The sequence below is a fragment of the Camarhynchus parvulus genome, chromosome 10 (assembly GCF_901933205.1).
Source record: "Camarhynchus parvulus chromosome 10, STF_HiC, whole genome shotgun sequence".
NCBI classification, from domain to species: Eukaryota; Metazoa; Chordata; class Aves; order Passeriformes; family Thraupidae; genus Camarhynchus; species Camarhynchus parvulus.
The window spans coordinates 1939188-1960457 of NC_044580.1; the positions used below are offsets into that span (position 1 = coordinate 1939188).

Below are 21270 nucleotides of genomic sequence, written 5' to 3' on the forward strand. Positions count from 1 at the left end.
AACAAAGCTGTCAATACAAAAGATAGACACATGGTGCTAGGCCGTTTGAAGAAAATACCAGAATAGCTAAAACCTAACATTTGCCTCTTATTGACACTTCTATAACCTCAATACAGTGAGGATCAATTCAATGTAGGATGGAAAAACCCAGGATTCTTGAACATGTCTGACACCCTCTTGAGAACCCCTCACTTCCCTCAACTCCCAACAGGCTACACACAGCCCTGATACATGAGGCACATAGAAAGGAGGAACACAAAGAGGACCAGGAGTTTCAGCTTTTCCTTTATATCATTGAAATGGGGAAAATTGGAACAAGTACCTCTTTAATCCTCCCATCAGTTTTGCAAGTGTCACCACCAAAGTCCAAATTTTTTGTCAATTCATGCCAAGAGACTCCAAAGTTCACATTTACAATTATTTGATTTTGATGTCTCCCAACTTGTGCATTTTTTTCAAGGTATCACTTCTGTATGTACTTCTGAATAAAACACAGCTCACATTTCTTCCACCAACTCACAAGGAAGTCCAAGAGTTTCATATTTCAAGAAAATTACCAGCAAGAGAACCATCCCATGGTCCTCAGCACGTGGTTCTTAGGTCAAGCAGGAGGCACATTGATACCTACACCAAACCCTCCATTCTGTTCCTGTGAAGGATGGCTGGCAAACAGCACCTTCTCAGAACATCTGCTCACTCTCTGCCAAATTGCACTGCCGGAGTCGCTTCTCCTGTGGGAGGCTGAGCAAGGGCCATTGTTACACACAAGCTTGAACATATGTGTCTACATGACTCAGGTCACAGAACCATAGAGCAGAACACATTGGAAGGGACCTTGAAGGGTCACCTACTCCAACCTTTTGAGAAAAAGGGAGATCGGGTGAGATTACCTACCACCCTGTCCAGTCACATCCTAAAAATCTCCACCACCATGGACCCTTACTCTGTCCTGGAGGGGACTGCTCCCAGGAGTGCCTATAAAAAAATTCTTTCTTATGCTGAGATGAAACCTCTCCCAGTGTAATTTTTATCTGTTGCCCCTTGACTTCTCCATATGGCTCCTCTCTGTAGGTGCCTTAAGTCCAGCAATGTTGCTGCACACACAGCCCCCCTGCAAAGAGCTGACTGACCTCCTGCCAGGCAGGAGCCAGGTTTGCAGGAAAGGCCATGGTGCTAGGATAACACAGTGGCATGGACTGGAGGAGCATCAAGCACAGCATGAGCAGACAAGAGTCATGCCAGTGCTTTGTTACAGCTCTGACAGCAGGATCCTTCCTGAGTGAGCCACATCCCCTTCCCAAGCCTTTGCCATGGAGATGAGCAGGGAGTAGCAAGGCTCAGGCTCTGGATCACAGCCTGCTCATCCAAAAATGCCAGGATAGACATCTTCCAGCAAGCATGACCTTGCAGACTCTAAAATCTCAGGCAGCTGAATATGGCCAAGATTTTTCTAAGAGATCCCAGATCCACAAAGACAAACTGGTGCCCAGTGTCTAAACTTTCTGCTGTAGAGAGAAAGAGGAACTGAAAAATCCACAAGTGTGGGAGAAGAAGTATTCGGTAGGTAAAAGGACAGAGCAGCTTCCTTCCTGCAAGCTCAGCTCTCAGATCTACCCTGAATAAGGGCTCCCCAACAAGGATTGGGTTGGACAGCCCTCACTGCTCTGCCTGCGTGCTGGAAGACACCCCTGTGTAACTGCCATGCCCAGACCTGCACACGTTGGTTTAACAAGAATCAGAAACACAGCCCCATCTTCACCCAAAATCTGCATCCCCTGCTTGCCCCATGATCCTCATGTGCCACCCTGTGAGTGGCATGGCATCACTGGCACCCAGCAGGTGCCCGGCAGGCACTGGCAGTGCCAGAGGAGTAGAGCAGCGGCGCCACAAGGTTTGGCTGTCGAAGGCTGACACACAGACCGTTGGCAGCTACACAGCAGCAAAAGCAAAGCAACACCATGAGCAATAACCAGCCAGGATTAACACAGAAGCCCTTTGGGTGAGTGTAGCCCAGACAAGCCAGGGCATTCCGGCAGCACCAGATACGGCCTCGGTGTTCCTCTACCACCACAAAGGCCATTCTTGTTGAGCCCAGCCAGCCGTGTCACTGCTGGCTGGTGCCAAAAATAACATTAAACACTCAAAATGAGACATCTGAGCCAATCTCCTTGGCACTGCAATGCTTCCCATAGTGATAAACCTGGGGAATGACTGCCCCTTGAACAGAGCTGGTTTCCACTGGGAAAGTGGAAGAGCCGTGTGGATTTAAAACCAGGACAGTTACATCCTTGCTAACCCCAACACACAAGCAAACTGATTTATGAGAGGCTTAAAGGTATCTGAACTGGTGGCCTGCCCTTTTGCACAGCCTAGAAGGGAGTAGAGGGCACATAAAAACAACCCAAGAGGTTCCCAAACTTCAGCATTCCATGCAGGCTGGAAGATTGCCAGCAGTGAGAGGAAGCAGCAAGACGGATGTGACCAGGAAAGATCCTCGAAGCATCAGTCACAGAGATGGGAGGAAAGAAGACCTGGCAAAGACCGAAGACAACCAATGGCATAAATAACCACTGGAATAAGTGCCAGAAAAGAGAGCCTGCCCTTTTCCCCTGCTCACTCAACGCTGTCAGCAGGGATGCAGGAGGAGGCCCAGGTGCTGGCAGCATCCCGAGCTCAGGGTGTTGGTGGGAGCAGGGTGGGCACAACCGAACCTGCCATTTGCTCCCTTTCCTTACAGGGCTCCAAGGGCAGCGTGGCTCCTCACTCACCTTGCTCCTGGTCTCCCTGCTGTTCCCCAGGCCCATCGCTAGCCCAGTCCCAAACTGGGTTCTCATGGTCACAGAGATGCAGGCATCCAACAAGGATCACCCTCCACAGAGGCACAGCAGAAACAGCAAACCATTGGCTGCACTGCCACTCTGCACCAAAGTCAGCATCTCCTCTCCATCTTCTCCATCCAAAGGAAGAGCACTGGAGTGACCCCAGCTGAGCAGTGTCTCGCAGCCACAGCCCTGCCTCACCAGGAGAAGGGCACAGCATTGGTCAGAGAGGACAGACAGCCACTGGTTTGCTTGCTCCCAGGGAAGGGAAAGCTCCTGGGCTTTATTTTCTTTATCCTTCCTTTTAGGAGCAGAGCATGCAGCCAGTCTTGGCTGTTTCCCAGCCTTCAGAAGACGATGAACATCTCTCCACTGCTCCAAAACCGAAGGAGCTGCCACTTCACCTATTAATGCCTTTAATTCCCTTCATTCGATAACCAATTAGGGCACCTTGGCTCCCAAAGCTGAGGCTCCTTTTGTAGCAAGGCCAGTGCGTGCGGCTGTAATCCCTCTTCCTGTCACATCATCAGCCTGGGAACACTTTGGGAAAAAAACAACCAGACTGTGAAGTAAAGGAGGAGGGAAGGCAGATGCAGACAGGGACAAATGCAAGCAGAGCAAGTACCATGCCAGAGAAATCCCTTTTTTTTTTCCCTGGGAGGGATAATAAATAGGTGTATCTCCCAGATTAATACGGCACATTTGCAGAGCTCTGATATCCATCAGAAAGTTGCTAATTCGTGCTAATGACCCATTGCAAATTGCCGAATTTTGTGAATTAGCCAGCACACAGGAATACAATAAAACCCAATGAAAACCATGCATCAAAGCAGGCTGGGCTTATTTGGGGAGTCCTAGTGCACTTGGAATTACTTGTGGCAATGGATGCAGAGGGAAGGTGCAGATGAGATGTGAAACCCCTGCAAAGATAAACAAGAAATCCTCAGGACAAGAAGAAATTTCAACAAGGCTACTAAACCTTTGGGAAAGGAGATATAATTCTCCCAGAGATGAGCAAGATTCTTCCTCTCCTATTGGACTCACAGTGTTTAGTGTCAGTGAAGACATTACACACTTCCTTTTCACTCCTTTAAAGCCACACAGCACACTCCTCCTGATCCACCCTTCATCCACTTGGAGAAGCACCAGGAAAACTCCAAGTCAAATCTTCAGACCCAGTTGAACCAACAATGCTCTGCCAATCCAAAGCACAAATGGGCTCAGCAAATACATTAAAATCAATTTTTTTATCATTAAATCAACATAGCCCCATCACACATGATGGTGCACATTAGAGGTCTCATCATTCCAGCCACTGGAAGAACAAGTGGCCCAAGAACAGCTTAGAGGAAAAATCCAATGCCACAAAACCTTTCTGTGCTTGGGGAAAGAGAAACATAAAGCAACAACATCATCTTTCCTTTTCTTACACCATGAACATGGCAATTGTAGAAGTTGGGCATTTAATGTTTCAATACAAAATATCAAGGTTGTCCTGAAATTATCCTTATTCATCCACAAAAAACTGCACTTGCATCTTTTCATACCCCTCACACCACATCTGAGCTGACACTCAGCAGCTACGTCAGTGGGTTTTGTGCATGTGAAGGACACTCAGCTGCAGTGAAAACAAAACAACCTCTTGGACTCACCACAAAAACTGATTTTTCACCCAAATGCAGATGGGAATTGGCTTCCTTTAAAGAAAAAAATCAATCACAAGAGCAACTGGAATCCCAGAGCAAGTTTCCTGGTCAGGCAGCCATTCCCTATTTTCTTACTAAGATTGTTCAAGCTCAACCTCACTCCTTCCTCTGACACAATGTCATACCTCAAGGCACCGACCCTCGGTAGCAGGAAAGCGTGTCTGCATGGTAAAATAAGCCACATCCCAGTGGGATTTCTTTTCCTGCCCTTTCCCAACATAAAGCAACACCCTTCCTCATCCAAGTCAACCCAGCATGGGGACATAAAGCAGACTGGTTGCTGCCAGGGTGGCCAAAGCTCGGGTTCAGGAGCCACAATGAGCTCCCAGGACAGTTACATGCTCTAAGCCAGCTCATCTACTCACCCTGATCTTAGAAAAGGTCCTTGACACCCACATGGGCTCCTCAACATACCCCACCCCAACTCCAAACCCTGATGGAGTCAAGCACCCCCATGCAATGCATCCTCATCCCTCCACCCACTGCCACAAACACCCAAATTAGGATCTTCCCTAGTAAGACCCAAGAGAAAATTACAAGCTCTCCCCATGCCCAGAGAGCCCATGAAGCATCAGAAGAGGAGTCACAGAACTGCAAACAGCCTGGCCCGTCTCCAGGCGCTTCAGAGACTTTGGTGCTTCCCAAAAAATATCTCCACAAACCACCATCAGTTGCAATGGAACACAGGTTTGGGAACAGACACACGACTCTCCCACCCCCAAGGTTGGGGAATCAGCAGGAAGCCTGCTATGATAACCATGGACTTCTCCATGACCTCAGTGGGCAGCCACCCCACTGACTCCAGCACGGATCCACTCGCTGCCTTCATCACTACAAGCAACCGAGCACGCTGACACTGTCACCAGCTCCTGGCAAGGTCACCTGGAGCCTCACCTGCTCTCTGCAGGGAGCCAGCATGTGACACACTCCCAGAAGACCTGCCCCCAGCAGGTCCCTGTCTCTGGCCAGGAACACCGGCAACGACGCCAACGCTCAAAGGGCATCGCTGCGCACGCAGGATGTCACACAGCCCCGGAACAACATACCTGGGACCATAAATACCATCTTATTTACATAATGCTCTGGATAAAGGGGACAAAGAGGCTTATTGCATTACATCTGGGACTAGTATTGCATCAGCAGCCACAGGCCCTAATCCCAGCCAGAGCCGTGCTGCGTGGGGTGTGGTGGGACAGTGCCGAGGTGCATCCCCACTCCCAGCCCAGCCAAGGTCCAGCTCAACACTCTCCCCATCACAACATGCAGAAAAACATCCTTACACCCTGGAAATGCCAATTAAATGAGGCACAGTATGTGACTTTGGTCCTCAACCACCATCAGCTGAGCCCAGAAGTGGGATCCCAGACGTGGGTGTCCCAACTGTCCCGGCCTAGACAAACCAGAGACATTGACTTTGTCTGGGGAATGATGCCCACATGGAAACACTCGAAAGAGCAGGCAGCTCCTGGCTTTCTTTAATTTATGCAATCACAATTAAGGATACACTGTAAATATAACCTGGAGGCAATTTTTGATTCAAGGCAGCCCGGTTCTCCAAGAGAATAAACCAGACAGAGCGAACTTTGGTCTGTTCTTCTTGTTAATTCAAATAAAGAGACATACACAAGCTGTTGGGTAGATCCAACACCATGTGAGAGCACCTCAACCACCTTTGCAAGCCCTTTCTTCCCAGAAATGCACCTTTTCAGCTCAATTTACAGGGAAAAAGCTTTTGAGGCAGAAGAAGTGATGTCATCACCACCGACATAAGACAAGCCAGGTGCAAGGAAGTGTGAGGGGATTTTGCAACTGAGGCAAGGGAGGGATTATTTGGGGCTACCACCCAGCACAGGGCTCCAGACAGACAGATGGATCCCCTTCAAAAAATCACACCACTTTCAGCACACAGAGAGATAACAAGTGTGTTAAGAGACACATCCATGCACACACACACTGGCCCCTGAGGCTACTGAGCCTAATGGTGACTCACCAAACACACAGACCAAGTCGGAGTGCCTGGCTTGGAGAAAGGAATAAAACCCCCTCCCTGTGCTCTGGCCATACTCAATTACAGGTCATTCCAACTTGCTTCATAATTAATTTCCTCCAGTGGCTCTGACCAGAGGCAGCCCTTGCCCTCCACGCCAGGCCAGGCCAGTTCAGGTGGAACATTAAATCCTTGTCCTTTTCCACCACAGAGACAACAAGCTCCCAGTGCTGCGCACATCTCCCTTCTCCTCCTCACAGGAGACGGGAAAACCTCAGTGGATGAACAAGGGTGTAAAAAGGCAAGGATTTGTGTTTTGTGACTCAAACAGCTTCAAAATAATAAAATATAAATTATTTTTGGTCAAGAGCTAATCAATAAAATCAGCTGCCTGGATTTTCTGAGTGCCGTGCATGTGCGGTCGCGTACTGCCAACAAAGAGCTAGAAATGTGCGGCATAATCTGATGCTGGAGTCATTGCACAAAGCGTGGAAATAGGTTTTCCTGAGGATGTCCAGGCAAGGAACTGCCTGCACACGATGGAGCCCAAAAGCCAGCCCCAACACCGGCATCCTCGGACATTCCGGAGGAGGGGGAAAGAGCCCATGGGGCCCTTCGGTGCACACTTTGGAAAATGAGCGTATAAAGCCTCCTCCAAGGGAAAGGGCCTTCCCAGAAAGCGGGGAAAAAGGAAAGGAAAGGCAAAAGGAAGGTTGCTGGGAGATGGAGGGGAGCCAAGTCTCGCAGACCAGAGCTGAACCTGTGACCTTCCCCGTGTACACAACGGGCGGGAGAGCGCACGGCAGGAGCGCTTGCCCTGCCGGCCGCCCCAACCCTCGCGGGACACCCGGCCACGTTGTCACCGGCGGGGTCACCTCCAGATGGGCCTCGCTGGCCAACGGGGGGGCTCCAAGGACTCGAAGGAGGGCGGCTCGTACTGCGGCACAGGGCCCGGGCCCGGGGGTGATGCCCGGAGGGGCTCCACTCTCGGGGTCTGACCCGCCCCAAACTCACAGGGACTCGCTAAACGCGTTGGGGAACATTCAATCTTCCGGGATTTGTGCGGAGAACCAACCCCTTACCGGCACTACAAAGGAGCTCAGGTCCAGGGAACCTCCGCTCGCGCTGTCCCTCTGCTCCCGTGGCCCCCAAACCCTCCCTGCCCGGGGGTCAAGAGGGGCGACCCCCGCCTCCGCCCGCCATCCTCCCGAGAACCCCCTCCCCGTCCGCAGCACCCCCCGCAGCCCCGATCCTCCCCACAAAACCTGGCATGGCGGTGACCCCACGCAGGGCAGGGACACCCCCTGCCTGCCGTGGGGACCTCGAGCGCGACCCTCGCGACGGCAAAGGCGGGCCCCGCACCGCCCGGGGGGACCCGGCCCCAACGGCCACAACACCCGCGGGGGCTCCTTCCCAACGGCCGCGGGAGGGACCCGCAACCGCCCCGTGCTCCGGGGAGGGGGGGCAGGGGCACACAGACCCTCGTCCCCAGTGGTGCCGGGGGAGGCTGCGGAGCTCCATCCCCACGGCAGAGATGAGGCGGGGGAGGCACATATCCCCGTCCCCAGTGGTCGCAGAGGTTGGGGGGGGGGGGCACACAGACTGCCCCAGGGTCCGGGGGGGGCGCACGGCCCCATTCCCAGGGGTCACAGAGGAGGGGGGGGCACTGGAGCTGCCGTTCCCAACGCTCCCGGGGGAGGGGTACCCGGATCCCCGTCCGTGTGAGGGTCACGGGGGGGGGGGGGGTGGGGGAGGGCACAGCCGCCGTCCCGGGGGTCACAAGGAAGAGGCGGGGAGGGCACATATCCCCGTCACGGCTCACGGCGGCGGCCCGGGCCCAGCCCGTGCAGAAGGGGCTGGGGGGTGCTCGAGGCCCGAGGGGAGCCCCAACCGCCACCCCCCCACACACCCCCCCCGCCCGCGGCGGGTCGGGCGGCGTGGCGCGGGCCCGACCGGGCGCGCACTCACCCGGTCGCTGGGGTATCCGCCCTAGGTGCGCTCCATGTGGGTCGCGCCGGGGCCGGCGCTGCGGGCCGGGGCCGGGGCCGGGCCGGGCCGGCCGGGGCCGCCACGCGCTGAGGCCGCGCCGCGCAGGCCGCGCCGGGTCCGCCGGGCGGGGCGGGGCGGACGCGGCGCAAAACGCGGAGGGCGGAACATGGAGCGGCGTCCCCGGGCGGCGGGAAAACACGGAGCGGATACCCCGCCTGAAGCATCGGGAGCCGGAGACAGAGAAAGCCCGAAGCGGAGCGCGCCCTGCCTTGGGAGCCGGAGCCGCCGTAGTGCCTGCTCGGAAATGGCGGGGGGAATCTTTCGGGGGTGTTTCACGCTCTGGGTGGTGTCTTGTGAGACCTCAGGCCGGTACGGTTTCCCCAAGGCCACGCTTTTAGCGCCCTGAGCCAGCACAGAAAGGCAGGGGGCGGGAGTCATCATCACCTCAGGCATCCACACCTACCTCAAAATCCACATCGTGCCCCACGCTGCCACTTTTCCTTTCCAAACACTCTTCTGGATGGAAAGAGCACCTGGGTCCCCAGCCGTTCTCATGCCCTGGAGGTGACATGTCCCCTAAACTCTCTACTTCCCATCTAAAGCCTCAGCACTGGCCCTGCTGACCAGGGAGGAAATTCTAGCTCATCTCAACCCTAGTCCCCAGACGATCCAAAACCTCTGCTCCTTTTCCCAAAGCCTCAGCATCAGCCCCACTGTTTGGTGAGAAAATTTCAGTTCAGCTCAGTGGGGATCAGTCCCAGCCCTGTCTCCATGACATCCCAAAACCAGGAAGGTGAAGCAGCGCAGCAAGATGTGCCAATGGGAAAAGGGATGCAGGATCCCAGCTGGCATCTGTCAGGGCTGAGCATGAGCAGGAATATGCACAAACCTGCAGGTCCTGCAGAGGGAGAGGGCAGTACCAACTCCATCCACCCAGGCAGGCTCTGCTGTAAGGATTCCAGCCCAAAGAGGTGCCACCATTCCTTGAGTGTGCCACCACCCAGTGTGGTTTCAGGAGAGCACCTAAGCAGATGCCAATCTCTTCTGATGCTTCGTGCCCCAAACAAGGACAACACAAGACCCAAATCCCTGGCAAAGAATGCCAAGAAGGCCAGAAGTTTGGGTGTCTCACCAGCTTTTGGGGCTGGGGAATGTGGGAGGGAGCCAGAGGATGTTGAAATCAACAGGAAAAGAGGGATGAGAATTCTGAGAGCCCAAAATAAAGAGGAGAAATCCTTCCTTATCCTGATGAGGTGAAACCATTCTCGCAGAGCACAGAGCCAATGCTAGCAGGCTCCAAGAGAACCTGTATTAATAAAACCAGGTCAGTTTTTACTGAAGTATTTTCAAGGATTGGGTAAAAGGTTTTATGGGCATTTGGTGTTGATGCTCAGCAAATCTCAGACCAGGAATGGTGCTTCCAAGGGTGGAAAAACCAGCATCAGTCAGGAACACAGGATGAACCAGGGATGGGTCAGTGCATCTTTCCTAGAAAAATTGTGATGCCACTAACACAGAAGGAAAATAAAACCCCTGCCAGGCAAGGTACTTCCATTGGGAATGATCTCTGCATCGCTCCAATGATGTTTTGGCACGACCACGAGCAGGGCCTGTGATCCAGCCTGCCTGCAGGTGCAGGAGATCCCACAGGATCCTACAGACGATGGTGGATGTGGTTTCACCCTTAGGGATGAAACCTGCAGGCACCAGGCAGATGTGAGCTGTGAGCGACAAAGGACAGAGAGGTGACAAGGCAGCAGCCACTGACAGAGGTGAGTGCAGGAGATGAATCTGGTTTAATATGGAGCCAAATCATGGTTTCATATTAAAGCCTGGCTCAGGTATGGGATGGGTGACCCATCTGGGGAAGCATACCTTGGGATGGGGATTTTAACAGGCACTAGGTGTGATGGGAAGGTGAGATTTTGTGGGATCACAGAGCTGGTACGAGATCCCACTCTGTCATGGCATTGTCTGATGGTGCTGCACTCCTGGGACAGGAGCAGGAGCTGGGGCTGCAGCACCTGGAGCCAGCCTGGCACCTTGTCCCTGGGTGCTGACTTCCAGCCCCGTGTCCTGCCTCTCCCACACAGCCCACAAGGAAGGCCTCTCCTGCCCCCTTCTTCCCAAGGCACCAGCACCCTGGGATGACTCCCCAAGGCCTCCATCCCTCTCCAGCTCTGCTCCTGTTGGCACCACAGATATTCTCCATCAATCTCAAGGGACATGCACCAGGACAGCAGGATCTCATGTACGAAGAGTGCAGGGAAGTCTCCAGGAATCCCAGCCCAGCTGACTGGACCATAGTGGTGGGACACAAGGGACAGAGCAGATGGGGGGATGCAGCCAGAGGAGGAAGGAAGCAGGAGAATCCCATCACCCTTGGCCACACTGAACAACAGCTCCCACAGCATAACCTCTGTGCCAATCGTGGGCAGCTCAGAGCTGAAACACCCGCGAGGGTTTTCCCACTGAGGGATAACGTGGGTGGGCGTTGGATCCAGCCCCAGCATTTCCAGCACCTCAGAGATCCCACAGGCAGCAAATGGAGCCAGAAGACAAATCCCAGGGCAAATGGCATGGGACGACTTCCAGTGCTGCAGCATGAAGGCTTTGCACCCTCCTCCTCCTCCTCCTCTGGCATGGGGCAGAGGGCTGGGACAAGCTACACCCAGGGACTGTGCTGAGCAGTCAAACTGGCAGCTGCCACCACATTCCTGGGAAAGAGGAGGAAAAGAAATGGTGGCAATGCTGGGGGGATCACTCCATCTCCACCAGAGCAGGACGGGCTCTGGGTAATGAGGTGGAGCTCTTAGACCATGGCAAGGCAGAGCCTGGAGCACCACAGCACAAAGGGATCACAGCCCAGTACACACCAGTGCATGATGAGCATGGACATGGTAATGTGGAGAGAGGCTCAGTGCAAGGGAGTAGAGAAAAAGGCAAAATTCAGCTTATTCCAAAGGTGTTCTACACACAGCTGCTGGGGGCCAGGCGGCTGCTTTGGTACCAGTTAGCAGAAGGATGTAAGGCTGGGCACTCAGCAGTGAATCCCAAGGGCTGGAAGAGCACCTGTGAGCAGGCACAGAGCCCACCTCTAACCCCAGACCTCCCATCCCCACTTGGCAGTGGCTCTCTGGCTGTTGGGAGCCATCCCGTCATCCCCTCAGCTTCTTGCCCTTCTCCTCCATGTGTTTGACCCCACAGAGCAAAAAACACCTCAAGGCACTTTTTGGAGAGGGAGATCCTGCCAAAGCCAGGATGGAGCTGGGCTGCCTGCTGCCAGAGAGCTCCCCATGCCCCATTCCCCATGCTGCTCCTGTGGGTGCCAGTGATTGCTGAACTGCATCCTCCCACCCACCCTTGTCTGCAGCACGGGACCTCCCTGGAAGCACAGGGCTGCTGGGCCAGGTCTTGGTGAAAACAAGTCTCTTTTAATACTTTTGGAATACAAGAGAGAAAGCAATACCTAAACACAATCTGGGATCAGGGATCCATCTTGCACCTGCTTTTCAGAGCTGAAGACCATCCTGGCTCCCTTCAGAGGCAGTTGGGTGCTTCATGGGAACCAGTGCTGCTCCCCCGGCGCTCACCCCACGGCTTTCTGCTTCATTAACCCCTTCTTTGCTCCCTGATGGATCTTTGCATCCAGCTTCCCTGTAAAGAGGGGATTAAAGAAAAAAGAAAAACACAACAAACCCTCATCACTCTTTATTTTTAAATGCTATTTGCAATGCAAATGAGCTGGAGGCAGCGAGGTCTCCTAGTTAGTGTGTTCCTGTCACATCCAATTATCCTGCTTGAGGAGCCAGGCGTTTCCAGCCGCCCTGGCCTCCCTCTGCAGGCGCGACACCGGGGAGCCAGGGGCAAGCGTGTCCGACGCGGCCAAGAGGGGGAAATTCAGCCAGGAGAGGAGTGAATTAACATCCAGCACTCGCCTGCCACTACCAGGGGGCAAACCAACCCCTGTGCCTGCCCACAGGATGCTTGCAGGAGATGGGGATCCATCCAGCAATGTGACAAGGATGTGTTTCTGCATGGTGCGGTAAAAGGCAGGACTGGGGACAATAAACCCTCAGCTTGGGATGATGGTGCAATGGGGACACCTGCTCCACGTTGCTACGTGCCAGGTTGGTGGTCTCCAAGGCCATCTGCTGCCTTTGCCACCAGGGAAAACCTCAGCCAGCGGCTCCAGTGGGACCTGGAGGAAACACTGCCTCCTCCTTGTCCTTCACAGCCCTTGGGGGCTTCACTGCCAGCTCTGCTTTCCCACCTGGGAGAGGAGCAAGACACTAGAACATGGGATTTTGGGCAACTCTTGCTGCGGAAGCCAGCAGCCAGGCATTGTGATGTGCTTCCTCAGAGGAGTGTCCTTGTCCTCTTCTTCCTGTCAGTAAAAATGCAAGGATGCTCCTGCTCTCCCAGCTCCCAGAGCCAGCTTCCCAGAGAGGCTCTGCCAGCAGCCAACACTGGTGGCTCTAATGCCACATCTCCCCAGGACTTGCCTTCCTGCTGCTCCCTTGGATCTTCCCATCCTCTAAATGCCAGCCTCATCCTGTCTCTGCAGCTGGAACAGAGATAGGGCAAGATACACCAGGCTCCAAAGTTCTGCTTCAACCACTGCTCCAAAATCTGCTGGTAAATGTCCATGTGCCATAAGGACCAGGTGCTTCTCCAGAGAAAATGGCTCCTAACCAGCCAGTGACTATTTCCTTCTCTTCAAACCAAGAAAACTTTTCAATTTCAGTTCAACAAAGACAGTTTGCAGATCACCATGCCGCAGATCCACAAACTGAAACATGGCTTGAAGATGTTCTGGGAGATCCTCCATCTCCTTGGCCACCCCAGAGAAAACTTTGCCCCCACCACCTTAGGATGGGGAAGAAGCCCCCTCCTTGCAATTGCTGTTTCCAGGCACTGGCACCCCAGCAGGCTGAGGCAGCCCAGCAGTGTGTCAGACCACCCTGTCCTCACATCAGGGGTGGTTTTGGCAGGAGAAAGGCAGCAAGTTCACATTCTCTCCATGCTCTGGTCCCCCAACACCACCTACTGTCACCAGGGCTGTGTACTTTTCATGTGCCTGCCTGCTTCTCCTGAACCCAAAAACACCGGGCAGCTCCTCAGCCCTTCCAGCTTGCAAACACCACACACCACACAGGTAACCTTTAAGAAAAAGCTAAAAATAAGGCAAAGCCCCAGGGTCCCTTGCTCTTTCTGCTCAATGATTCAAGGCCTCTTGTCTCACACCATGTCCTCTGCTCCTCTTCACTCTTCCAGACACTGGCTGTTGGAGGGAGGCTTCTAATCGGTGCTTCAGGGTAGCTTTGCCTGAATTCAAGGAAATCTCCCATGAGAAAGGCCAATGAGCTTTGTCCTCGTGCACTAAAACTACACGGGGACATATCTGGGGAGAGCTGTGCTCCCAGATGAAACACTGTGCCCACCCCTTCCACAAAAACAATGACCCTGGCAGCAAAAATTGAGCCATGCTAGGGTTTTTTTCCCATCCCCAGGCTGCTAGAAACAATTTGCAACAGAGAAGCATCCGGATGTCACTGTGGCGAGGTCCATGCTGTTATCTGGCAAGGAAAACTGCTCTGGCTTGGCTTCCCAACAGGACAAACTGGCATTTTGTCGTGGTTTGAGCCAGGTTTCAAGGAGACCAGGGCAGCCAGCAAGCCCAAGTGGGGATGTGAGCTGGCACCTTCCCTCTGCTCAGCTTCCAGCTGGGAGAATTAAGCTTCTGACTGCCTGGGATGCAATGCCAGCTTCTATTAAAACAGCGCCTTGCGCCGATGAAAGGTCAAAGGCTTCCCTGCTCCTTCCTCAGGCTGTCATAAATATCACCCAGACGGACCATGTCCCTTCTGGGAGGTGAACACGCAGCTCCACAGCCCCCCTGTGCTGCTCCTGTGACAGCTCCTATTGGGATGGAGGGCAGGGAAGGCAGGGCCAGCAGTGGGAGTGGGAGCACAGGCAGCCACCAGCACAGCCGGCTTCCTTCCAGGCTGTTAGACTGATCCTTCTCCAAGCAGGAAAGTGTCACAACACAAAGGAGATGATGTGACAGATGGGGAGGGGACTGGCAGCACCTGCACCCGGCAAGGCAGACGTGCAGGAGCCGCAGAGCAGCTTCACCCTCTCCCACCCACGGCCAGACAGAGGCAGAGGTGGGAGTGAAGGAGCATGAGAGCCTGGTGAGGGCAAAGGAGAGGTTAAAACAAGACGAAAAAAGGATGCAGTGGCTGCAAGGGCCACAAGGCTAACCCACAGCCAAGATTTGCATCCTAAATAACTCCTGCCTGCTCACTGGCACTCAGAATAACCCATCTAGGGGGAGGACCACGAGTGAGAGTCGAGCACTTGCAGGTCTCCAAGCACTGGTCAGCATTGGCTGAATACACCTCCCAGCTGCTGCTCAAAAGGGCAAGGAAGAAACCAAATGGTTTTGCAGGACATCCCAACACCAAGCTGTGGGAGAAAGGCAATTCCCTGAGCAGAGAGGGAAAAAGATCCTCAAAGCCAACAAAAATAACCTTCTGCTGTGTTCCAAAAAGTCCTTATTAAGCAGTCCTGAGAAATCCCAACACTCCTGAACCCCAGGTACTAGCCCAAGGATCCATGTGGAAAGGAGGGAGATCACCCAGTTGTCAGCTCTGCTGAATAAACAGCCAAGACTCTTCCTGCTTCTGCTGCTTTTAGCCCGTCAAATTAATTTTTCACATCCCCTGCAAGCGCGTGCGGTGCCTTCCCCGGGCTGTGTGCTGGGGAGGCTGCTAATAAGGACGGAGCTGACTGCGGGCTCCCCAGCTGCCGCATTCCCTCCTCCATCCTTTTTATAGCAGCGGGCAGGGATAACTGGCAGCCTGCGGAGGGGCTGGTGCCTCGTAAAAGGGACTAACGACGCTGGCAAGCGCAGCACGGACAGATGCTGCGGCGCTTCCCCGCGCGCTCTGCCAGGACATCCCATCCCATCCCATCCCATCCCATCCCATCCCATCCCATCCCATCCCATCCCATCGGCCTGCAGATGGGGAACATCCATCTGGCCCTCCAGCTCTTGCTGTTCAAGCCCTCGCTGCCCTCAGGGGCAAGAGTGTGGTTTGGAACTGCAGGACACGGAGGTTGCCTGGATCTGCCTGGGCATTGCTGCACCAACTCCTCTCCTGACCCAGGCTGGTGCCAGCAGCAGATCGGCCACCGACACGACTGCTCTTTGACTCCCTGAGTGTTTGCAGAGGCAGGAAGAAGCATGTATTTGGAAGGAAGCAACATCTGGGGAAAGGGGAACTGAAGACAAAAAAATATGACAGATGTATTTGAGCCATTAAACAAACACCTCCAGATCAAAGAGCAGACGGCGAAGGTTGGGAACTCATCTGGCAACAGCAAGCTGGGGTGGCAAGGGGAGCCGGCTCTGAGGGCTGGGGGGGCACCTGGGGAAACTTTACTACTTACAGATTTTGTGTTTTCCTTTGATGGGAAACTTCAGAACCATCTCCTGGGGATTCGTGCAGATAAAGACAAATGGAGAGCCAGACTCCTGGCTCAGGTCCGGATACTGTGAGACACAGAGAGACACAGAGAGCAGAGTCAGGATGGCTGCATGGGCACAAAAAGAGCTCAGTGGGCAAGAACAGAGGGATCTTAGCCAAGACATGGCTGTAGCAGCTCAGACCAAACCACTTCAAGAACTTCTAATGAAAAAAAACCCCAAACAATTCCAGGTTTGGGTCTTATTCTGCAAGCCTCTTGCTCAGGCTCTTCTCACCCTGCCTCTGCTGGAGCTCGCTGCCTCTTTGGATCCACTCACCCTGGGTGTTCCCAAACCCCTTTCAGCCCCCTTTAGCACTGACTTGTGCTACCCCTGTGGTTTCACACTGGATTTAGGCTGATCAGAACCCTGGGATGTTGAGAGGGAGGTGGTCGGGGCCCTACCATCACCAGCCCACCTGTTCACTGGGACAAGCAAGGGACAGATTTTCAGCCTGATGCATCCCCAGATTCAGATCCCTGGGAATGTGAATATTTGCACTAACCCCTAACAGGTTTTGGACAGCATACCAGCACCACAACCAAAACAACCTGCCAAACCCAGCCTGAAATGACCACCAGAGAGGTGGCCACCACCAGCTGACCCAGCCACAGATACATCCCCAAATGTTCCCCACAAAGCTCAATCCCAAACACAAGGATTTGACACTTGGAGAGTGTGCACAGTCCTGCTGTGGGACACACATTCCTTGATATTCACTTGCATATAAAGGGTGAGCAACACACCTGCTACATACCCAGGTGATGGCTCAGAGAGGCCAGCTCAGGGCTGGCTCCATTCACAGAATCATTGGAGGGATTTTAACACACTGAAGGCATGGGGGAATTTTATAGGAAGAGAATAAACAGATTATAGAATCATAGAAGCATTTAGGTTGGAAAAAGACCTCTAAAATTGTTTCTCTCATTAACCATGTGGGGAATAAAGGAGAAAAAACCCACTCCATGCAGGAAGCACAGCAAGATCCTGGCTGGCTGCAGCTCAGCCTCCCTGGCATTCAGAGGTGAAATGCAAAACAGTCATAAAAAATGTATGTCTCAGCTCTCACCTCAGATTGTCCATGAGCTGCAGAGCTGGTGCTGACAGCGCTGAGGCCAGCACAGGCCACAAGGATGCTCCAGCCCAGGAAACCCTGCTCAAACAGACTGCGGAAGTGGTTTTCCTTCCATGGGAAAAATGCCTTCTTTTTTTTCCCTGCTCCCCTGCCTTCCTCGAGCAGATCCGTCAAGGCTGCTGGAGGGGACAGGATGCCAGAGCAGATGGAGCTGCGTGTCCTGGCAAATCCCCCATTTGTTAGTAACAAATGACTCCTAGGCCGAGTGTTTGAAAAGCTCTCACCGACCTGCCAAAATGAGTTTGGATTTGCCCTGGAACAGCTGGGCATGGCGAGGGAAGCAGGGAGCGACCTGCTCTCCCCACACTGCAGCAGGGTTTGGCAGCACTGCCAGCAGTTCAGGGAGATTTACAGAAGCCCAACGCTGGGATTGGATCAACCAGGGGAAGCGTTTCCAAGCCCTCTCATTTTACAGCAGCCTGTAAGAGCTGTGCACTGGGTAAGAGAGAGGTACAAGCACTCAGCTGCTCCATGCAGCTCCGTGCTGGGGAGGAGGAGCTGCCCTGATCCGCTCCATGTGCCCATGCCCTGCTGCACCGACCCAGCCTTGGACAGCTTTCTTCCTCTCTGTTCTTTTTTGGCTGAGTCACCTTACTTGACTTGCTTCCACTGCTCTGTGCCCATGCCAAGGATTTTCATTTCCCATCTGCAGGGAAGGAGGATCTTGGAAGGTTAGGAAGAGCCAATGTGAATATCCCAGTCAATGCCTGGAGAGTGTGAAATGCTGGCACTGCTTTGTCACTCTCGGCATCTCCCAGGTGACCGGTGGCAGCTCCGTGCCTGGAGGACCTGAGGACAAGCCAAAGGACCAAGGTTCTTCAAGGCTGGAGGACCAAAGGCTACCCAAACCTGGCTGCAGAGGTGATCCTTCCTGCTCCACTAGCCCTGGTTCAGCCCGTGGCTTCTTCAGCCAGGTGGGGCAGCCAGAACGGGTGTGTGGCAGAGGTCCTGCTGCTGGAATACAGCTGCTTCCCAAATCCCCTCAGCCACATCTCCCCGGTGGACCTGGACACCACCATGTCCCCCTCACACCTTTTACAGCCCCATCCTAGGAACATCTCCCAAACAGGCACCAGCAGTGAAGCAGTAGCCAGTTGGTTTCTCCACTGACAGCTTTCATTCAAAACCTGGATCGAGCCTTCAGCTCCAACAGTTCCTGCTCGATCCGATCTCAAGGCCAAGGTGGCTGCCACAACTGTGACTTGAACTCCTGCTTCCACACCACAGCCCTTCATCTTTGCTGCCAGGGTGCATTTCTGTCTGTGAGCCAAACTCCTTTGTGTCCTTCAGTTTAAAAAGCTTTGGTCCTTTCTCTGGCATCTCACTGCCAGGAGGTAGGGAAGGAGTCCCTCATCCAGGCAATGCACTTAAGGCTTCCTATTGTACCTACCCCAGAAACCTCTTATCTCATCCTGGTGAACAAAAATCCAGAATATTCCTGCGGGCTGGAGCCGAGAAAGAGCCGTAACCCTTTCCTCTGCCTAGAGTCAGGATGCTCCCAGGCAAGGAAGATGAGGCTGAGCTCCCACAAGATGCTGAGCCAAGCCAACAGCCCAGCTCCCTTCTTCCCCCAGTCTCTTCCACGACTACATTCCATTCATTCATTCATCTAAACAGAAACTTAGGACGCTTCACTCTCAGAAGAGATGCTGCCATCAAGACACCAAACAGGTCTGCCTCTGTTACATTGTCCAAAGGTGCCCAAATTTAAGCACCAAAACCTAATTTCTCACCGTTTCTGCTGTGAAAGATCAGTCGTGTTACTCTACTGTCTGAAAAGCCAGAAGTTTAGGAGACAGAGAAAAAATTTATTCCCAACTACTCCACCCCACAGGCAGCCCATCATCACTTCAGTAAACCTGAGCTTGGAATAAAAGCCCAAACCCAGAGCTGGTGTGGCAGAGAGGGAGAACAGAGCATATCCTGTCATATTGTTCAGGTTGGACAGGGCTTGGTGTCACTGGCTCTAGTGGGAAGTGTGTTTCACCCCATGGCAGCGAATAAAATGAGATGAACTTTATGGTCAGTCCCAACCCCAACCAGTCTGGGATTCTGTGATCCCCAGTAAAGACAATCTCCAACAGCAGATTTTCAAATAAAAGGTCAGTTCAGAGTGAAACCATGCTTCCCTCTCTTCCAGAGACCAAGAATTAAACCCAGCCAGGAGTCTGATGGGGGATATCCCTTCTTAAATTCAACAGCACTCATCTCTCTCATATTGGGGGTGTTCAATAAGATAGGTGCTGATACTCCAGCTTTACATTGCCTCTCCCTGGAAGCAACTTGGCATTTAGAAGGTGGATACAACAAACACAGTCCAGAGACCAGATGGTCCCACAAAAAGGAGCAAACCTACCCTTCTCCAATCCTGCAGATGACCAGGGAAATTCAAAAAGAGAGAGGCTATGCAATGCAACTACAGTGTGAAAAAAAAAGATTCAGCCTCCTTTCAGACCTTCTGCCACCTTGCAGTCAGCAGGCAATAAGGGAGGTGGGAGGCCAGCGGGCTGTGTGGGCTGCAAACAGCTGATGTGGCTCACCAAGAGCTGCTCCTCCCACTGCTTCACACCAACACCCCACAGACACACTCTGCACACAGCCTCCCCACAACCACTGCCCCCCCTGCTCGTCCCACCTCTCCAGCTGGGCTTCACTTTGCTGCTAACAGGTCTGGAAGACCCCAGCTGTGAGGAGATTAGGTGGGAGGGAAGAGAAAAGCAGATCTCAAGGCAGCTTAACACCTGCAGGAAGAGCTCGAGGTTAAAGGAAGGTGGAAAAGGGAGCTGAGCGCTGGGCTCCTCCAAAAACCGGCCACCAGACTCACCCTCACGCCACAGCCAGCGCTTTGAACACGTATTAAGTGGCTATCAGATGTCCCCAACAGCCACCCAGCTCAAGCTGCAAGCAGGGATAATTGCTAATGAATGTTCCCTACACTTTGTTTTCACCATCCCTCGTCTCCCATCACCAGCTTGTCACCACCAGGAATAGCAGCAGGGCTGCCAGCCTCCCGCTCCACAGCCCACAGCAAAAGAGCAAAGGAGGGGACGAGCCAGCTCGGAGCCAGCAGAGACACAAACCCACCTTCTCTGACATCTGAGAAAAAAAAAATCCTGCTATATTTTTCCCCCCCACACCAATCTGTTACACTTTTTTCTTTCCCAATTTAGGTAAAGCCTGCAGCAGGATGCTGGGGCCAGGCAGGCTCACCCAGCATTCCTGCTACTAATGCAGCATTTGGGACCCTTTGCTCATCCTGATTGCATCTGCACAGGAGAAAAAAACATCCCAAACCCCTCAACTGCTGCACCCCTCCCCAATAAGCTGCACTGGCTTGAACCCAACTGCTGTGACCCGAAGGCAGGGGAATGGAAAGAGCAGAAGGAAAACGTCCTGGGGGGAAGCCAAACCATCACTAACGAGATGAGCTCTGCTCTGGTGCATCCGAGGCAGGAACAAAGGCACCGCGTGCACGGAGCAGCAGCTCTGCACAGCACAAAGCCCCAGCGCACTCAGCAGCTTCTCTAGCGACCCTCCAGGAGCATTCTTGCTCTCATTAAGGCCTGGGGACACAAAGGGGTGGGAACAGTCCTGGTTTCACACACGCCAGCCAGCCTGTGGAGCCCTGCAATGCAGCCTGAGCTCTCCTCTGCCTTCCTTGCCATGGGAGTGCACATCCCGGTTAGCCGGAGCGTGGCGGAGAATTGCACGCTGGAACCTGTGGTCCTTCCCCTGGTCACTGCCACTCTCTCCATCTTACAGCTGCTGGGGACACCAGCAGCCAGGAGGTGCTTGAGATGCTCTGCAAGGTTCATGATGGAAAGGGGTGAATCATTTTCCTGGCGTGGCTCCCCAGTGAACAACAGGGAAAACACGGCTCGCTCTGCCAGGCAGCGCCGGGCCAGGACACCCGCTCCAGCCTTCATTTCCCTGCTGCTCTCCAAGAGCCTTGAAATAAAAGAGACAGCACTGGAAAGCAACGCTGTCTGGAAAGAATAAAAGCAAGCAGACCCCATGTGTTGGCAAGAGAGTTCACCATAAAATGCATTCAAAGGGGAAAAAATCATCCTGGTGGAGGCAGCATCTCCTCTGAGAGAGCG

The 21270-nt window shown here is 53.6% G+C and overlaps 2 protein-coding genes across 4 annotated transcripts in view; both read right to left on the bottom strand.

Annotated features, from left to right (window-relative positions):
* The window catches only part of ZNF609 (zinc finger protein 609), a 61641-nt gene extending 53051 nt beyond the window's left edge, over positions 1-8590 (bottom strand). For 2 of the 3 annotated variants that reach the window (XM_030955069.1, XM_030955071.1), the window contains exon 1: positions 8481-8579. The gene's annotated coding sequence lies outside the window, so the exon portion shown is untranslated. Of the gene's footprint in view, positions 1-8480 lie in introns of all 3 variants that reach the window. The other variant, XM_030955070.1, reaches the window with a different exon arrangement.
* A 3325-nt stretch (positions 8591-11915) lies between these two features.
* TRIP4 (thyroid hormone receptor interactor 4) overlaps positions 11916-21270 on the bottom strand; it is a 30620-nt gene continuing 21265 nt past the window's right edge. Inside the window, exons 12-13 of the mRNA XM_030955155.1 lie at positions 15960-16062; positions 11916-12158 (exon numbers count right to left, since the gene is read on the bottom strand). Of these exons, the coding sequence (XP_030811015.1) occupies positions 12091-12158; positions 15960-16062 (171 nt within the window). The 3' untranslated portion in view covers positions 11916-12090. The remainder of the gene's footprint in view (positions 12159-15959; positions 16063-21270) is intronic.